Source organism: Cajanus cajan, chromosome 6 (assembly GCF_000230855.2).
Source record: "Cajanus cajan strain Asha chromosome 6, NIPB_CcT2T_4, whole genome shotgun sequence".
NCBI lineage: Eukaryota > Viridiplantae > Streptophyta > Magnoliopsida > Fabales > Fabaceae > Cajanus > Cajanus cajan.
This window is the reverse complement of record NC_138522.1, coordinates 5149680-5171649: the sequence shown is the minus strand read 5'-3', so window position 1 is coordinate 5171649 and position 21970 is coordinate 5149680. Positions and strand designations below refer to the sequence as shown.

The 21970-nt window shown below is 26.8% G+C and overlaps 1 protein-coding gene across 1 annotated transcript; it reads left to right on the top strand.

Annotated features, from left to right (window-relative positions):
- Positions 1 to 8002: 8002 nt before the first annotated feature.
- On the top strand, positions 8003 to 10252 carry LOC109796711 (heavy metal-associated isoprenylated plant protein 7). Its single transcript, XM_020356471.2, has 5 exons — positions 8003 to 8157; positions 8294 to 8531; positions 8643 to 8854; positions 8990 to 9074; positions 9490 to 10252. Exons 1-5 carry the CDS (start codon positions 8149 to 8151, stop codon positions 10020 to 10022), a joined length of 1077 nt encoding a protein of 358 aa, XP_020212060.2. The 5' UTR covers positions 8003 to 8148; the 3' UTR covers positions 10023 to 10252.
- The last annotated feature ends 11718 nt before the right edge of the window (positions 10253 to 21970 follow it).

The window sequence follows — 21970 nt, the reverse complement described above, 5'->3', positions numbered from 1 at the left end:
TAGCCCACGCTTCTCCGCATAGTTCGACAAGTTGGTAGGTTATATAAAATTGTATACAATATTAATATTATAATTTAGAAGATTAAATCAATGTTTATTAATTACTATAAATTATTTACTTCTTGTAGAAATCTCTTTATAGTGAATTGTTATCACAATGTTGGTCACGTACTTAGTTGTATATGTCAATTCTTCTACTAGAACTCTTCTCTGTTACCATTGCTTCTTGGGTGGAGCAAAAATGGCAGCTATTGAACTTATAGGAGTCTAGTGAGATACATTCCTTTTAGTTTTTGAAACCCTAATACTTAATTTCATTCATCACAAATATTAAATCAATTAGATCCCATAATAAAACTTAACTATTGAGCTTGAACCAATAATATACTAATATGATGATCATCAAAGTCAAAATAGATCACATAATAAAATGAGCTTATGTCAAGTAACATTCAACTCATTTTCATAAAACAAAATTACACCAATTAATATATAGTAGCCCAAATAAATATAAATTCTATCAAACAAATATTATTTGCGTTTTATTTATTTTTGAAAATGACTCTTGAGTCGAACTACTTTGGCCACAAAACAACATAAATATAATCACCATAAGAATTGATCAATATCATCGATAAAATCACAATCCAATAGTCATGATAATGACAAACTATTCAATATTTGATTTGCCGATGACCACACAACTAACAATCTCATCAACATGATTATAACACAAGTGTGAAATATAGGTACAAATCATAGCATGATTCATGTAATTTTTTCATGCTATTGTGTATGGATCTTACATTGTGTCTTTCCAAGAAACACAATCAATCTTCTCAAAGGGATTATATATCACTGGTACACAATACACATTTTACGTCGGTTATTTTAGGGGTTTTTACGTCAGAAAAACGTCCGACGTAGAAGCGAGAGACGTAAATTTACGTCGGGGCACGAAAACTAACGTAAATTTACGTCAGACATGCTAAGGTCCGACGTAAAAAGTCATCAAAAAATTTTTTAAAAAAAAAAAAGAAAAAAAGTGCAGCAGAACGACCCGTTCTTCTTGGAGAACGGCACATTCTCCAAGCAGAACGGCCCGTTCTGCTTGAAGAACGGCCTGTTTTGCTTGAAGTACGTCCCGTTCTCCATGGAGTACGGGCCGTTCTGCCAGCAGAACGGGCCGTTCTCCAAGCAGAACGGCACGTTCTGCTTGATATACCCAGAAACCATTCTCCGAACCCAGACTTCACTTCCTTCTCCTTCTCCATCTTCAAAAACTCGAAACAAACAGAAGAAAAAAACATCATTTACGTCATAGAACCTCATAGAAAAGCCCAGAAACAAAAAAACACAAACTTGATGGAAGATGCTACCTCATAGAACCTAGATCTCAGAAAAGCCCATGACCACGCGAAGAAGAAACAGAAGAAGATGCAGATGAACGCCATGAAGGAGGAGGCGCAGGAGAAGGAAGAAAAACAGAAGAAGGAGGAGGAGGCGCGGGAGAAGGAAAAATAGAAGAAGGAGGCGCGGGATGAAGGTCACATTTTGAAATTTAGCTTGTGCGCGGTCATGTTTTAACATGTTATTTACGTCGGCCCTAATTGGGTCCGACGTAAATTTTAACATCTACGTCGGCAACAATGCTTAACCGACGTAAATGTTAAAATTTACGTCGGACCCAATTAGGGCCGACGTAAATAATTAAAGAAAATTACGTTTCATGCCACCGCATTTTTATTACGTCGGGTATTACTATATCCGACGTAAAAGAAGTGACGTAGTATCCTATTTTTCCACTAGTGTATATATATCATGTTTCTAATGAAACAACATTCTAAAAAGAAATTAAATCATCTTGAGATAAAATGTTTAATAATTATTACGAGTTTACGACTCTCACTAGCTAAATATATCAAATGACCTTACAATACCTACATTTTCAACACATTTCATAAACATAATAAATATATGTCCTTTTTTAGTAATTATGTTACTTGTTATTGTCCATATTAAAATCAACTCTTTACATGACTTGTTATCTATCATTTTTTTATATATATATTTAACCTGACCTTTTTAAAGCTTGGTTTTACCTATTAACCTATATAAAAACTTATTTTATATTAATAATGTTAATTAGGTCTATAAACTTAATTTTTAAAAAATCAACAAATTTATTTTTAAGTAGTCACTGTAGGTTATTTTTCGATTTGTGTGATAAAATATAATTTTCTATTAGAGGGAATTTATGTATAATCACATATGATAATGTACACTCAATAATGAAAATCGATGATCGTATAAATTTTTTTTTAAATATTTCCTATATCTAATTTGGTACATTATAAATAACCTCATATTTTAGTAAACTAAAATAATTATGATAACAATTTACAAACTAAAAAAATACTTATTGTACATGAGGTTAGTGTTTTAAAAATCGGATCGAACCGGCCGGTCGGACCGGTTGGACCGGGAACCGGTGGTCCAGCCGGTCCGAATTTTAAGTTGGATCGGTTATGCAGTTGATCCGTTTCAAACTGGATTGAACCGGTCAATTTTCCGGTTCAACCGGTGAACCGGTGGGCCAAACCGGTTAAACCACTTTTTTTATTTATTTTTTATTTTTTATTTTTTTAAGGGACCATAAATCAAAAAAATAATAATGAAAATTGAATCTCTTAATCGAAAAACAAAAAGTCTTATTAAATATAACAATGACTACTTGTTCTAATGTATTTATTTGTAATATATACAACTTAAATAACTTTTATAGTATATTATTAATTTTAAATTATATATTTAATAATATAATATCTATGTAGATATTACATATATTAGTTTATGATATCAATTGCAAGCATATTATATATGTACATATTATTTATATATTTAATTTGTATTAATATACAGTTTAACATGTAATTTTTTATGTATTTTTTTTTACAAAATAAAACTAAAAATATTTTTAAATAAGATAGAAAAATTGAAATTTAAAATAAGATATGAATTTATTAAAATTTATAAGTATAAAATATATTTAACATGAATATTTTTTAATAAAAATAAATAAAAATCGAGTCATGCAGTTCAACTGGTGACCCACTGACCTAGTACCTTAACCGGTTCAATGACCGATCTGATTTTTAAAACTATACATGAGGTGATCTTAGGGTACCAAATGCATATATAATGTCACAAAGATAGAATATATGAAATTATTTTTTGTTAAAGACATAACCCATGTAAACTAATTTACACTCACACATGTGCTATGATAAAAGAGGTTAATCATATTAAAAAGAAACATTATAATTATTTCAATTATCTTATTTGACATACTTTTAATAACCAACTATTATTTTAAAAAGTTAAAATAGCTACGATAATACATATTCAGATTATTAGTTTAACAAAATTTAGCAATTTAAAAAGATGACACAATTATTTAATACAAATATTTTAATACTAATACAATTATTTATTTATTTATATTATTAATAATATATGTACATTAATTTTTTATTATATTATATACATAAATATGTTGATCTATCAAACTTAATAAAAAATTTTATAACTCTAAGTCTAGCCTTTTTAAATAAATAGACTTTTTTTAAAAGGCCAAATTTGATTTTTTTCATTAAAGATGTCAGACTAAATGAGATTTTAAAGAGATTAGGTCATAAGTCTCTGTTTAAGATTTGACTTAATCTCATCCCTAATAATGATTAAAATACTTCAATTCAGTGTTTTAAAAAATCAGATCGGACCAGTCGGTCAGACTGGGAACCGGTAGTTCAGCCGGTCCGAACCTTAAGTTGGATCGGTTATGCATTCGACCCGTTTCAAATCGGATTGAACCAATCAATTTTTCAGTTCGACTAGTGAACCGATGGGTCAAACCGGTTCAACCACAAAAAAAATTTTCAATTTTTTTGAAGGGATCATAAACCACAAAAATAACAATGAGAATTAAATCTTTTAATGGAAAAGCAAAAAGTCTTATTACATATATTATTTTGAAATATCAATTGCAAGCATATTATATATATGTACATATTATTTATATTTTTAATTTGTATTAATATACAGTTTAACATGTAATTTTTTTTATGTATTTCTTTATACAAAGTAAAAATAAAGAATTTTAAATAAGATGGAAATTAAAATTTAAAATAGGATATGAATTTATTAATTATAAGGATAAAATATATTTAACATGAATATTTTTTTTTTAAAATAATAAAAACTGGGTCATGCGATTCAATTAATAACCCACTAATTCAACATTTGACCCACTGACCTAGTACTCTAATCGATTTGATAATCGGTCTGATTTTTAAAACTATGATTAAACTAATCTTTATTATAAAACATTTTTAATAGAATTAGACAACATAATGTAAGTAGTTAATTTAATTAATTTTATTATTTTATAAAAAAAAATCGTAATATATTAATTTTATCATTCTTCTTTATTATTAAATTGTTATAAAAGATGAAGATATTACTTTATTTCAAATTTCATGCATCACTATCATTAACATTGATATATAACAACTAAAGATTTTAAAAAGTGAAAAAGAACATTTATTTATCAAATTTGTTTCTCATTATTCTATAAAACAAGAAAATACACACTCACAATCTTTTTCAGGAATAAAAAATGAAAAATAAAATTATTATTTTATTATAATTGTAAAATAACTTATAAAAATAATCATCAATTATTTTTAAATTACGCCTTATAATAATGATTGAAGGAAATAAAATGATTTTATCTATAATTTTTTTTTATAAATTTATAATGAGCAAGAAAATAATTAAATTATATATAAAAAAGTAAATAAATCTTTAATATTTAATTAATAAGTCAAACGTAACATAAACTTAATATTTGAAATATGTTATAAATACTTAATAAATAAAGTAGTTCCACCATAATTATATTAAATATATCATCTAAAACACGATTCTCTCGTTTTAAAGAAATCAAATCATAATTATGTAATCTCTATGTGTACACGTGGAGATTGTTTAGACTTTAGGGTGTGGATTTGGTCTGTCACTCCAATTTTTTTCTTCATACAATTTATGATCTAATTCAGATCCGTATCATAATTTGATATGTAAAAGTTGATTTAACACTTTATTTAATTTCTGCTTTTTAAAATTTTAATTTTAATTTTAAATTAATTTTATAATTCATCGTTCATCTTTTTATATTTTTATAATTTAGTTTTTCAGACAGGAAATCTACTTATTCTCTATTAAATTTAGCAAGATATTTGTTATATTCTAATACTTAACAATTACATTAAATTATTATTTAAAATTATCATCTATATATATATATATATTAAGTTTTAATTGTTATATCTATAAAAATTCTCACAATTTATCTAATCATATAATTATAAAATATATAGTAAAATATTTTAATGGATAAGAATTAAAATTTGATATACATAGATGATCACATGAAATGATAATCTAATATTATTGTTCAAATATATGGATATAAATAATGCTAGTATTTTAGTCTCTACAATGCACAAAAATGTTTATTATATATAATATAAATAAAATTTATAATAAATTATACATAAATAAATATTATGTTTAAATATATATATATATATATATATATATATATATATATATGAAGAGGGTTCAAACGATACCGGTGTAACTTTTATTAAGTGTTATACTGCTCAATAATTTTATATTAAATGTGAATTTTGTAAAAGTTTTTTACTCTTAGATCATATATACAAAATTTTATATTAATCCAAGATGATTTGATACTTCATTCTCATAAAATAAAATTGACGTAATATATTTATTTCAAAATATACTAAAATATGAATACTTTGATTACCCTCAAGTTGTTGTTCAATTTTAATAAAATTTGATATACGCATATAAATTGATATGAATTTTCAATCTAACGGTTATATTTACAAAATTCACATTTAATATAAAGTCATTTAGTGGTGTAACACTTGTTAAACGTTACACTGGTGTAATTATAACCCTCTCTCTCTATATATATATATTAAAAAATAGTATATAAAAATATTTTCAAACACAATTATATTTTAGATATGATAAATAATTTATATTATAATAAAAAAATATTTTTAATAATTGATAATTTATTTTAATATATTAATATTTAATTTATAAATAATTATGTAAATAAAAACTAAATTATATAAAAAATTTAAAAGTTCTTACAAATCTTTTTGATGAAAAGAAAATTCCTAAAAACACTTCTATACAAAATAGAAGTTCATATTTAATATATAGGAGTTAATTTTAAAAATTTTCATATATTATAAACAAAATTTTAAGTCTAGAAACTAAATTATAAAAATATAAAATAATAAATAATTTAATTATCATTTTTTTAAAATTTAGGAACCTACCTAAAAATTCCCAAATTTTCAATTCTTATATATATTTTTAAACTGTAAAAGTTTCACTCGTTATTTATACTTTTTTCATTTTTATAAATATTCACTAAATTTGAGTATGATTTTTTATTTCTAAATTATTTTACATGTCAATATTTTATCAACCAAAGGAATTTTTGTAGTGTAACTTCTAGACGAATGTATTTTGGTTTTTAATTTATATTTTTGTTATTAATTTTTTTTTATATTAAACACATTACTAATATTTTTTTATATAAAAATTAGGTATCCTCTGTACATTTTTGTTCAAATTGGATTGGATCACTATCCTTTCCTCGTAAATATTTTATGTAGATACATACTCAAATTTATTCAAATGTAAACAATCTCACACCAATTGATCATACATTTAGTGTGATATATCTTTTATTTCTATTTATGAGACTCAATTTATAATAATTTTTTTGTTATTTAATTAATTTTATCTTATATATTAATTATTTTTAGACTAAAATACTTCTAATTAAAGTGTATTCTTTTAATTTGAAAAATTGCATTAATTACAAATTATTTAAAGAACATCCATTCTAATTGGTTAAAAAAAATAAATATTATTTAAAAAAATAAATAATATAAGACATAAATTCTAATTAGTTAGAAGATATATAACTATAATTAGAAAAGAAAAATAATATAAAAGTAATTTTGAAAAGAAAAAAACTCCCTCTATTTTTTATTATAAGGTACAATTTAGAAAGAATTGTTGACCCTTTTTATAAGGTACTTTATAATTTTTATAAAATATTGATTTTTTTATTCCTATTAAAGATTGTGAGAACATGTTTCTTTCTCTTTTTAGATTTTTCAATTGTTATTTATCATTTTTTTATTCACATTGGTGCATTAACATTTATATGAAATAGTATATTCACATTTTTTATTAAAATTTAATGACAAGTAAAAAAGATAAAATTTAAAAATTATGAATATTTTTTAAATTCAATAAAATCAACTAATTTAACTATTTATATTAGTTTATGTACACGGTTAAAAGTGTTTTATAATAAGGACCAAAAAAAATATATAAATAAAATAAGTTTATGTTTAACTAAGTTAACTATTTTTTAAAATCATGGTGAATTAAGTAATTGAGTCTTTTATACATAACATGAAGGTATATTATTTAATTTTTGAAGAGTTCTAACAACACATTTTATAATACATTCCTTTTAATGCATTTTCTCTTTACAGTTATAATTTATTGAAAATCATAAATTTAAGAAAAAAATTATTAAATAAAATTTAAAATTCATCAAATTTTATATTTTTCAAAAAAATTCAAACAATAAAATAGTGTATCAAGATATTTCTAAAAGATATTAAATTACAATTAAATATTATTAATATTAATAAATGAATTAAAATATAATCATAAAAATAAGGGTATAATAAATGAATTAAAATATAATCATAAAACTGAGGGTGTAATAAATGAATTAAAATATAATCATAAAAATGAGGGTGTAATAAATAAAATAGAAAAAATAAAATATTATCTCTCTTATATAAGTACTTTAGTAGTGGTATGTCACATAAATAAGAAAGAGAGTGAAAGAAGAAAGGGGGAAATAATAGGAAAAAGCAGTATCTCCCCGAAGCTTATCTCAGCGGCAGACTCGACCCACATCGAGTAGCCTCAACCCGAACAACAACACCAATGAGGGAGGTCTTATCTCAATAACCCTTCCCTATCTTTCTTTCTCAAATCACTCTTATATCTTTTCACTTTTCACGGAAACCTTTCATGTAAGATATCATTTTAATTTTCCTCCTTCTGATTTTGAGCTATTTTTGTGTCTCAGGTGGAAAAGAAATCGGAGGAACCCAAGGCAGAGGAGAAAGTACCAGAGGAAGCACAAAAGAACGATGAAGAAGAAACAAAGCCAGCGGAGAAACCGGCGGAAGAGATAAAAGCAGAAGAGTCCAAACCAGAAGAAGTTGCTCTTCCACCGCCACCACCGACCGAGATCGTACTTAAAGTGTTCATGCATTGCGAAGGTTGCGCTCGCAAAGTTCGTCGCTGCCTCAAAGGATTCCCAGGTGGGCCCCACTTTTTTTTTTTTTTTTTTTTTTTTAAAGACAACCTTTAATTAACTCGAGTCCTTCATCGGAACTAGCTAAACTAAACTATGGTCTTTTGCGTTTTTTAAGGTGTTGAAAAGGTGGTAACCGATTGCAAATCTCACATGGTGGTTGTCAAGGGAGAGAAAGCTGATCCGCTTAAGGTTTTGGAGAGAATACAGAAGAAGAGTCACAGGAAGGTTGAACTTCTCTCTCCGATCCCCAAGCCTGAAGAAGAGAACAAGGTCCAAGAGGAGGAAAAGCCCAAGCCGGAGCCCAAGCCCGAAGTGAAGAAGGAAGAGGTTTTCATTTTCAATGTTTTTTACTGACTCACTCTATCTTTATGATCTTATATATCTATCTATATATATATATATAGGCTATTTTAATCCTATTATTAATCTATGTGGGATCTTTCGCTTTTTACTTCTGCGCAGTCTCCTATTGTGACGGTTCTCAAAGTTCACATGCATTGCGAAGCTTGCGCTCAGGAAATCAAGAGACGTATACAGAGAATGAACGGTATGTTTATGTATATATTCACCATTTAATTTTCTCTAAGCCTCACTGCATCATGCAACTCGAGGCCAAGCCAATTGTTGGGTTAATTCAGCTAGAGACAAAACCATGTAGAATTGTGCTTGCAGTTTCAATGTTTTGAATCTGAATCTCTCATGTGAAAGGGATAATTCATTATTCCATTAATTCCACTGCCCTCCCACTTTAAAAATTCAATTAAATGCAGTTGTGGTCAAATTTCAAGTCCCGCGACTTTATAATAATCTCATTTAATTAATACCGAGCCCCATCATTTAATTTGGCCTCAAGTGCTCTGGTGGAGTATTTTATTACAGGGCAGTGATTCTTAAATTCTTAAATTTTTATAATTTAACTTACTAATTTATTATTATTATTATTATTGAAAATTGTGGTGCAGGAGTGGAATCAGCAGAAACCGATCTGAAAAACTCGCAAGTGAGCGTGAAGGGTGTCTATGATCCAGCGAAGTTGGTGGAGTACGTGTACAAGAGAAGTGGGAAGCACGCTGTGATCATGAAGCAAGAAGAGGGTGAGAAGAAAGAGAAAGTGGAGGAACCGAAAGGGGAAGAGAAGAAAGAGGAAGAGAAGAAGAGTGATGAAAGCAAAGAAAAGAAAGAGAAGAAAGAAGAAGGAGAAGAAACAAAGGGTGAAGGTGAAGGTGAAGGTGAAGGTGAAGGTGAAGGTGAAGGTAAAGCTAAAGCAGAGGAAGTAGTAGCAGCAGCAGCAACAGTAACAACAGAAACAGCAACACCTGAAGAGAACAACAACGCTGTGGCAGAAGTGAAAATAAATGAATATTTCTATAACCCACAAAGGTATGGCATGGAGGTGTATGCACCCCCTCCTGCTGCACAGTACCCAGCGTATTACCATGCGTACCCCCCTCAGATCTTCAGTGATGAGAACCCGAATGCCTGCACCGTCATGTAAAAATTGGAAATGTCAGGGGTGATATGGGAATTAGGGAAAATTGTGAAGTTAGTTTGGGTTGGTGATAAATAATAATACCCTTTCCTAAGTTACTTATGCCCCCTGTACTGTTCCTGTTCAAAGTACAAGTCCTATGCATAAACCATAAGCTACAGAATTTTGTAAGACTTTCTGCATCCTGTTTAAGTGGCAAAAAGAGAAAATAAGATCAAGTTATGTATTTTGTAAAATACTATGTCAGTTATCAATATAAATATATATATATATATATATATATATATATATATATATATATATTTAAAAAGCAGGCAAAAAATACTATTGTTTAGGGGGTGAGAGCACATTTAAGATTAAAATAAGATAGAATTATGTTTTTAATTTAATTTTATGTTCAACTTTTTAAAAATAATATGATTAAATGTATGTTTAAAAGTAGTATATTATAGAAAGTATGGCATGTTCTTTAATAAATAATTGCAGGAATTATTTTTAAGAATTTTTGAATTTGTGACGAACAAAATTAAAAAACTAGAATTTTGAAAAGTAAAATTATTTATATTTATACGAATTAAAATATATTTAAGTCTTTAAAATGAATATATATATTCAAACTTGAAATCAAGGTAATAATTGTAAGCAACTTCTTAACAACAAATAATTTTTTGGTGTCAAAAAACAACAAATAATTTTCATATGTTAACCAAGGGAGATACAATCTAGAAAACAAGCTGTGAAATGATTGTCTTGATTGAAAATTAAATAGTTAAAATGCTATATTATAGCATAATCATGAAATGACAGTCTTCATTAAGAATTATGCGGTTAATGTTGAGGTTGTATAAAGGGGGAAAAGGATTCACTGCAGTCATTTTTCCACACATTCTCTATTTAGTGCATATGAAAATTGAATGACTCAAATCTCGAATGCATATTTTAAGTTTAATTTATTAAAATAAAATATGATCCATTCAATTAATCTCCATCTGTCCATATAAGTTGGGTTCTTGTCATATTGCATAAGTTGAATGGTGGGGTGTGCTACACTGTATTCCTTTAGCCCCCCAACATGATTTCAACATGATTCACATTAGAATACTTAATGGTAGAGAATTGAAATTGAGATTGAATGAACGAGGTTTTAAGTTCTAACCTTAGCATGACTATTGTATTTGTATACCAGGAAAAAGAAGAAAAGTTCACATTGAATATATTGATTCCCATGAGGTTCTGTGTATTTGGCCCTTAAAGGGTATTCTTCGCATCTGTGCTACCCTCTTGTTAAGGAGATTTGAAAGTTTTTGTCTCAACTGGATCAAAGGTTGTTCTAAACCATATTTTGCATGAAGCTAAGCACGTGACATATGTTCTAGTTAAATATGGATCGTACGTGCTTATTAGTCAATATACTTGTATTTTTTCTTCCGTAGTGTCCCTTTAATGGGTGATGCATCTTTGGTTTTATTCCCGATTCGTTTAAGGCATGGCAACAATGGTTCAGAGGACTCTTTGTTCTTGATTTTGCTTAGGACAAAACGGATTTGAAATTAAGTTCAGTTGAGTTAGAGACGCAAATTTTAAGGCTTAGTTTTAGTTAACTTCTAGTTTCCTTAACCATTGTCCATTTTATGAAATTGGTTTCTTTCATTTTTTTTCCACTAATTAATCCTGCTATTTTAATCGTGTAAATTTTTTTTTTTATCTATCACTGACATCGAATATTTAATGGAAATCTTGACTTAAAAATTTATTCTATCCTCGTCACACCAACACATGCATGTTTACGAAACGCTTTATTGCACTAGCACCAATACATTCCAAAAATAGAAGTTTGTTGAAATTAGTCAATAGTATAAAATTTATAAAAAAAGATTTATGCTTAGTTTCTAAATTCTACTTCTATATTAGAAATTAAAATACATAAATTGGGACTCTCTTCACTCAATTTATTAGAAATTTTCAATCTTTTTCCTATTATCTCTTTTTGGCATGCATTTTACGTATTGTCACGAACATTTTTTTCCCCCTTTCTCAACTATGTCAAAGCATCCCCTTTTATGTTTACCTGTACACTCGATTTTCTTACCCTTTTTAATCTACCGTTTTTTTTTAACTCTACCTCTAAATTAAATTCCAATAGTACATTTTTTTTAAAATTTTTTTTTACAATAATTAAAAATAATCTTATATAATAATTTAAATTATTTATTATGTTTTAATTATATAAAATTAAATATTTATCTTATGTAATATATTTGTTAAAATAATAGTTATCTTTATTTTAAAATCCATCTATTAGTTTATCTTTCTACCTTATTTATATTTTAAAATTTTATTAATTATAATAATAATAGTTACAGTTGCACTATAAGAAATGTTATATATAGTGACATACAAAAAGTGTTACTATAAGTATAATATATGTAGGTATATGTCTATTTGACATATAGTTACACACAATTTTAGTGTTGATTTTGAATGAGATTTAACAATATATTTTGTGTGTCATTATAGTCTATACCCACATTTTCTTAATAATATACCAACATATATTATAGTTATTATGTGTGTAAAAGTAATTTTTAGTGATATGTATAATGTCACTATAGAATGCGTGTCACTATATGACAATTTTGTTGTAGTGTTGGTTCATTAAGAAAATTATAAGAAAATGTAGAATAATTAAACATAATATAATTTGAGATCAATTAAGGATAAACATCATAAAATATATTTTTTTATGAGTAAAAATTAAAAAAGTAAGCAAGAAAAAAATTACAACCTCAAGTGTAATATCTCCATAGCATCAAATAACAACATAAAAATTAGTTGATATGAACAATGATTTCAATATTGAAATATAGATTTTGCATGTCAATCAGCTCACAAATTAATTTTACCAAATGAATGTTATAAGGTAATATTATAAAGTAATCGTAATAATTTCTTAATCGTAATGATCAAAGGAAAGTAAAGATGAAATTAATTCCTATTGTTATGAACTAACTCTAAGGTTATGGTATAATCTATCACACAAAATTACATGATAACCTTTCTTCTAAACTTTGTCAAGAGCATGAAAGAAAATAAACAATCTAGTCTTGATACTAATTGTATTTTCACATGAGCTGAAATATTACCAATAACCCTGTTTTCCAAGAAGAGCAAGTTTTAGAGGTTTCTTTTCAAGACTTCATAAAATATTTAACTCTTGACTCTTCATAAACTTTATACATGCATGACTTATACGAGGACGAACAAAACTTCTAAAATTTGACTTGTAAAATAGAATAGAGGATGTAATAAAGGTCTGATTACTGAAAAATTAATGCATCAAAATAATTAATAGAGTATTTAATTATATAGTAAATCATATTAAATATTTAAAATCTAAATAATATTTGTTAACTTTTTACCCTCCAATAATTATCTATAAACAAATAGATTCTACGAAAAATAAAGTAGTAAGGACAAAATATTAACCAATAGGAACACTACAAAGACAGCTGTTTTCTAAAAAAAATTATATAATTTTGAACACTAAAAATGTATTATTAATTTATCATAATTTTTAATTAGAAAAAGGCCATTGTACATAAATTACTATTGTAGAAGAAGAAAACTAATATAAGTGGTTCACAAGCAGATGCAAGCAAATGGAAAGTTAGACAGAGTTGCCCCATAAAATAAATAATGATACAATAATCATATAGCTCTTAACCACTTCCCTTCCGTCTTAAAATTTGCCTATTCCAATTTCAGTAAAGCCCCAAATTTCTAGAAAGTTTAAATTAAACTCATTGGATATATACATTATTATCATTAGACTACTCATTCAGATACTCTCATAGTTAACGCTGGTAATTAACATCCACGAATACGATACATCATCATATATTATATTTGCTATTTGCTAAAGGACAAAAACTTTAGTCATGCCTTCCTAATATTATCTTTTTTCTTGTCCTTTCAAACCTAATCAATCGAATTTACATGATCTATTTTGCACTTTTAAAAGAAAATTTAGAAACACATTTTTAACACACTTTTTAATATATAATTTTTATTAATTAAAATTAATTAAAAATTATAAAGTCAGTAAAAAGAATTATTAAACAGAGTGTAAGACCATCGATTTTTATATTTTTAATAAATTTTAATTATATTTAAAAAAATGTGTTAAATAGTGTGATACTATCAATTTCTTTTTCTTTTTCTGAGATCAGTTTCAAGCCATACCATTCATTCTGAAAAAAGCACTTGAAAGTAAAGGTGAATCCGTTGCCAAGTCAGTTTGAAAGGCACTCACTAACCATGAGCTTGCTCTACTCATTCTCAAGCAAAATGCTTGATGCTGAAACAAATCTCAATAGCTAAGTTAATGGATAAAGATGCGTAGATACTCCTGATATTGGGTATATATAGGCATTTTCGTTTGACATTATGACGGATATGAATTCCACCAAATATGAAAACTATTAATTGATACTAATTGTAATTTTATTAAAAAGATATGTAAAGATAATTTTTACACATCTTGGACTTACTCTCGTGATTGAGATTATTTTAACTTGATTAGGACAAGAACATTGTCGAGATACAGATACGAAGAATATTTTCTTTTTACTATTTTAGGAATCACTTTTTAACCTTAATTATCATATGTATTTCAGAGTAATTAAGATTCAAAAATTTAATAAGAAATATTATCACATCTCAACTAATAATTAAAGAAGCACACTCAATTCAATTTTGAGTAAAATTCTCACTTTTGATTAAACATTACGTAGGGGAAACAAACCATGCAAAGCATCTTTTGATCCCTTATGTAACAAAATGGGCACTCAAAGGAATCATCTATAGAGCTTTTCCATAAACTTTAAATAGAAGGCCCTTAGCAAGTTCAAAGTGCTTTTATTGAATAAGTTAACTACTAGAATGAACTCGAATAAGCCCTTTTTTTATATTTTAATTTTTAATTTTTACATTTTATAGTGGCTAGAGAGGTTCGTCCCACCTCTCACAGTCACACCTTAGTGAGATTCATTAAGTAGGAGAATTAATCCCCAAGGATTTTCTTATCCCAGTTCTACGAGGCAGCTGATCTTGTCCCTAATCTCCCACCGAAATAGCACATCATGAAGGAAATTATCAAAAACGACATGTATTTTACCCTTTTATTTGCAAAGTTCAAGTCGTGGACCATGAACAAGTTCAGGTATAAAACGACAGACGTACGTCATGAGATACATATGAATGACCTTTCCCCTACCAAGCATGGGATCATTGCAAAACTAAGGGAAGCAAAAGCATAAGCATGGAAACTTGCCCCATGCAAACCAAGAAAGACAACCCAAGGGCACTTCAAACATGCAATGAACTTTTCTCTTGACATAAATCCAGCTCATATGATCTACTAGGAAGTATTGAACACAAAGTTTGACAAGTTTTAGTTCCCTCCACCCCTAAAAAAACCACCCTCAATGTATACCATAGACAAATGTGTCTTGATGAGGGTTTAGAAGATATTCATGATCTCCGAAGTGAGACCAGCTACATAAGAAGAAAGCTTAAGCTAAATTTGTAACAACTTCTTAAAGTTGATGCCAGACCTCACCTTTTGTGAAAACTAATAAGGTTTTAAAAGTCTTTATAGAGGTAGGTTGACAAACTAATTCTTAAAAGAGACATCTTTGTGCAATCACAGGACTAAAAGCTAAAAGGGATCAACTTTTAAGTGATAGGTGGAAGAAACCCTTGCCTCGACTTTCATAGATGAAGATTATGGGTTTACCATCTCAGACAATGATGGTTAATTAATGAACAAATCTATGTGATAGCCAATGTAGATGCCAAATCAGTCCTATGAAATAAATGATTTTACTCAACATTCTATTTTTCTGTAATTTCCAAAATTAATGGAATTCATTTAGAGAGACATGCTCCCCTTCCAAGGCAACTTAGATTCACAAGGGATATAATCCACCCAAAAAAAGATATGTTAAAATTCTTTTGACATAATTAGACAATTCTAGTTCCAAAATTGTCATGACAAAATTCCTTAATGTGATTGTGCAAGTTCTTACAACTCTATCTTAGGAGGACCATCCCTAAATGCATATGAAGCCATTGTTTTAACCTTTCACTTGGTAGTCAAGTTCCTTAATCAAAATAACTAAATGGTTTTCAAGAATATATTTTACAGGTATTTACGGATACAAATATCTTACTATTTATCCATATTTCATTAATAATAATAGATATCCATTAAGTTATCCATTTTCAACCTGTAGTAAAGCTTTTTTCTTTTATTAAGCCATTCATATACACTAGCTCGAAAATCCATTTTCAACCTGTAGTAAAGCTTTTTTCTTTTATTAAGCCATTCATATACACTAGCTCGAAAATTGATTTTAATATCAATTATTTTCAACTTTCTAGATCGATTCTAGGGAGGGATGTAGAATCAAATTAAAAAAAATAACAAACATCATATTGTAACTCTTAATTTAAAATACCTATAAGAGTAAATAAAAGAAAATATATATAAAAAAAAGTTATGATGTAGCATTTTTGTGTGGAAATAAGAATGTTTAATCTCAATTTTTAAATTGAAATAAATTATTTAAATTAAAGACTTAAATATATTTTTAGTTTCTTAAATTTAGGGTAAATTTATTTTTAGTTTCTCAAATTTAAAATTATTATTTTTAGTCTTATAATTTTTAAAAAAATTATTTTAGTCCCTTAGGTTACTAATTACATATCGAAAGCATAGTTTTAAAAATTGGACCGGTCTTTAAATCGGTTAGGGTACTGGGTCAGTAGGTCAAATGTTGAACCAATGAGTTATCAATTGAACCGCATGACCCAGTTTTTATTAATTTTTTTTAAAAAATATTCATGTTAGATCTATTTTATACTTATAAATTTCAATAAATTCATATCTTATTTTAAATTTTAACTTTCATCCTATTTAAAATTATCTTTATTTTTATTTTGTATAAAGAAATATATAAAAAAAATTACATGTTAAACGACATATTAATACAAATTAAAAATATAAATAATATGTACATATATAATATGTTTACAATTGATATCACAAAATAATATATGTAATATCTATATAAATATTATATTATTAAATATATAATTTAAAATTAATAATATACTATAAAAATTATTTAAGTTACATATATTATAAACAAATACATTAAAATAAGTAGTCATTGTTATGTTTAATAAGACTCTGTGCTCTTTCATTAAAAGATTCAATTATTATTAATATTTTTGTGGTTTGTAGTCCCTTAAAAAAAAAAATTTGTGGTGAACCGGTTTGACCCACCGATTCACTAGTTAAATCGAAAAATTGACCGGTTCAATCCGGTTTCAAACAAATCGAATACATAACCGATCTAACTTAAGGTTCGGACCGGCTAGACTATCAGTTCTCGGTTCAACAGGTCTGACTGGCCGGTCCGATCCGGTTTTTAAAACATGGACTGAAAGCGACAGATTAAGACAATTATACAGTATTAATTAGGTTAATGTGATATTTTTACTAATAAAAATACCAATAAGTAGATTTTATGCGATAATATATAACAGATTTTTTGACAAAATTTGAGTATAAGGATAAAAATATATATTTTTTAAATTACAAGATTAAAAATATGAGTTTTAAATCTCAGGTACTAAAAACAAATTTAACTTAAATTTGAAGAACTAAAATATATTTAAGTCAAAATTAAAATATTACAACTAAAATTATTATACACTACCACCATCATAATTGTCTCTATTATTCTAATGTCACTATCGTCATGGAACCATTGTCACCATCATTGCACCACTACCCATCATTTATCACTACATACAACCACCATCGTTGGTGGTAACAATGGTAGTAGAGGAGGTGGTAACAATAGTTGCATTAGTGATGATAACAACAACAATAATAGTAGTAGTGGTGTGACAGTGATGGTGATAATAGTGATAGTAATATATAATAGCGTAACGACAATAATGAAAGTAGTAATGATATATAACAACGATAATAATAAAGACAATTATGTTAATAACAATATGTGATAATTTTATTTGTAATCTCATAATCTAAACCGTTTATTTTAATTTAAGAATTGATATTGAATATTTTCATTCTAACATAAAAATGACATTCTTATATAATTAATATATATATATATATATATATATATATATATATATATATTTATATATGAAGAATATTTTTTTATGGATTAAAGAATTTCAGTAAGGTTTTAACAAATAACATAGAGAATAAAAAATTTCCATTTTAGATTATTGCTTGGTGATCCACTTATAATTTTTTTTATTAAAATCAAATTTACTTTTAGACAATGATATAGTAAATTCCTATGTAAGTTAAATTCTATAATCAATATATATTACTAGAGTTTTGTCGAGATAATTGAGTTACACAAGATACGTCTCATGCATACAATGTACGAGACCTGGGGCTTCCCAAACTAAGTTATCCCCAAGTTTTTACACAAGAAAATTTTCCTTATTTCATATCATACCCATCACAAAAAACTTATGCACATGATGCATGGTAGACTTAATGAATTTACTACACGAATATCACTTATAATTCATGACACTTTATGTTTCATCACTTATCACTTTATAACTCATGACATTTCATGCTTCATCATTTATCACTTTCACTTATTACTTAACACATAATGAGTACCACTTATTTACACAATTCACACAAATACACACATGAAAATCAAGTTCAGAAACAGGATTGTGCCCAACGTGACCTACTTTACACTTGACGCGTACAAGGCTGCAAGTCTTTGGGAGGATCATATTTGGTGTGATTCTCCCAGGGTATATGGAGCTTTTACACTTGATGTGGCTAAGCTTACACCTAACATTAATATTGTTGCAAACATTTCGAGTTTTCCATGCCTAATGTGACCAAGCCCACTCCCAATGCGGTCAAGGCCACAAACAATTCATGCATGGGCCCCATGCCCAACGAGGTCAAGTTATCGATTGACACAATATCAATAAAACTTGATATGCATATTTCACATTTTTTCAAATATAAGGACTTTATGATTTCTATGATTTTTAATTTATTAAGGGATATCTAGAGTCTAATTAATCCATATTTTTAGTCATGCAATTTATGAATATTTCGAATTAACTCTTACCAAGGGTTTAGATACATCCTTAGGGTTCCCTAGGAACTCACAAGTACTCATAGATTCATAATTACGTCTTATACCCAACATACCAATACATGCATATATCATATTCAAAACACCCACTTTTATGACATATTACACTAGGTTTTGGTTTAATCTTCACCCACATACATACATGTATAATCTATGGATTGGGGGTCAATCATGTTATCCAATTGTTACCTTACACTTCAGAACAATGTTCTCACTCCCCTCTTACTTAGATAGATGCTAGCTTCAAGGTTCTGAACTTTGAGCAAATATCCAACCACTACCTTTGATTCACCTCCCTCTTCAAATCATAATGTATGGTCAAATGACTAGTGAGGGAACCCTAGGACAACTAACATATTTTAAACAAAATACTAACCCTCACTTGTACGTGTAGCCCATCAACAATAGCCCAACTTAATCTCACAAAATTTTAAATTTTAAATTTTAAATTTTAAAAATAAAAATTACTCATATTTTATCATATCTCTTAGAAGATATTATCTCTTAATTTATTTTTAAAATGTGAGATGTTACAATTTTTATGTAACATTATTTGATTATCAATATTTTTTTTTATTAATATTACTTCGACTAAAGTTCAAGTATCAATTATTAAATTTTGAATTAGTGCTTTGACATATTCAATATTCAATCATCAATCATATTTTAAAAATTTATAATATTAATAAAGAGGATATCCTCTTTTGATGTCCACATTTTATTAGACAACCTTATCTCAATTATAATACAACTCTCAACCCTCTTTCATTTATATCAATTTCACTTAAAAAGATAAAATAAAACAAAAAAAAATCGTGAACGCAATAGTTAAACTAAAGGTAAAACTATCTTTCTTCCATTTCAACTTCTATATCCCCACATTTACAATTTTATTTTTTTATTTTTAATTTTATTTTTTCATTTTTGTAATATGGTGGTATAGTGGCTATCCCTCTCTAGTATTATATAAAACACATGCACAGACATTCACATACTTTTCATGCTCACCCACACTTGGTAAAATTATTCCTTCTTCCGTTTCAACTTCTACATCCACACATAATTACAATTTTATTTTTTCATTCTTCTTTTTTATTTTGTTTTTTATTTTTATTTTTGTAATATGGTCGCATAGTGGCTATCTCTCTTTAGTATTATATAAAACACATGCGCATACTTTTCATGCTCACCCACACGTACGCATACTTATCTCATCCTTTTATAATTTTTTTTAACTAATTTATTTTTTTTCATTTTTATACATGCACGCATACACATATATCAATATATCAATATATCAATATCTGAAAATAATTTAAAAGGTCATGGCTCGCTTGTCTTCGAGAAGATCCACTCATAAGTGAAGAGATTTAAAAAATAATAATAAATAAATAAATAAATAAGTGAAGAGATTGAAATAATCAAATTTTAGATTTTGTGACTTTTGTAAAAATAAATAATAATAAAAAACTTATACATATATGATGGATGATGACCTATTTGTTAAATATATATAAAGGATTTGTCTAAACTCACACTTTATATTGTTAACACTTCTATTACTACATTTGGAGACTAATTTTTGAAAAGAAGAAAAAAAAATATTAAATATCAAAATCCATTAATAAGAGGTCCCTCACCTTTAGGCCCCATGTCATGTACTGCATTATTTGATATTAATATGTTTTGTAATTTGCGAATCAAATGTCTATATGGAAAATACAAATCTGTGTTTTCTGGGTCTTGCATTAAATATACATATTTTGTTTTTAACACCTTCTGCAATGGACTTTGCACCTGTGTGTTTATATCGATCATCTATCCATTACTGGAAAAGCGGTCAAGAAGTCGTAATCCTGCTTGAGTAGGCAACAAAATCTTAATCTATGCAAATCTATATATTTGAGATTTTTTTTATGTGTCAGTGATGAAAATATATTCCTAAAAAGAAATCAGAAGGAGAAAAAAATCTGAAGCTTAATTCATGTTAGGGTTATATATATATACATAGTCACTAAATATAAGATAATAGTTATCTTAAATTCTTAAAAAATAATAAATTATTATTTTTAGTCTTTCATTAATAAAATTGTGTTAATGTGACTTTTTTTTTTTATAAACAAAAAACTAAAAGTAATCACCACATTTTACTCACTTTTTATAAATAGAAACTAAAAAGGAAACAATTTACTTTTGGAAAAACTAAAAATTAACTTTATCCTATTTCTAAATATTAAAAATATATTAAATTCCTTTATTTTATAAGAACTACAAAAAAATTATTATTATGTAAAGGTGCTTAATTTTGAAGTCTAACAAAGTTGATGTTGTTAAAGGTTCAAGTGGTTCATCATAAGGAAATTTATATTAATACATGAAAGGATATTTTTTTTTAAGTAATTATTTTGTACTTCATATTTGATAAATTATTATATTTTTATTATTTAAAAATTAATATTTTTATCAAATATAAAATTTAAATTCAAAATTTTAAAACTTAAAAATCAACTATAATATTAATTAAATTAATATATTTTATTATTTAATTTTTATTTTTATTTTATTTTTAATAAAAATAAAAAATGTCTCGAATGCAGTAATACAAATCCTAGCTGTATCCTAACTTACATAATGGTCGAGATATTAGGACATGCAATGGCCCATTGATGTTAGAGTGGCAATGTCTTAAACTATATTCATGATGAGCTTGTC

What these genes read in the sequence shown, in the direction of transcription:
- LOC109796711 (XM_020356471.2), top strand. An exon ending in CTGCCTCAAAGGATTCCCAG is followed by an intron (nt 8,532 to 8,642) that starts GTGGGCCCCACT and finishes GCGTTTTTTAAG; the next exon opens with GTGTTGAAAAGGTGGTAACC. An exon ending in CCGAAGTGAAGAAGGAAGAG is followed by an intron (nt 8,855 to 8,989) that starts GTTTTCATTTTC and finishes ACTTCTGCGCAG; the next exon opens with TCTCCTATTGTGACGGTTCT.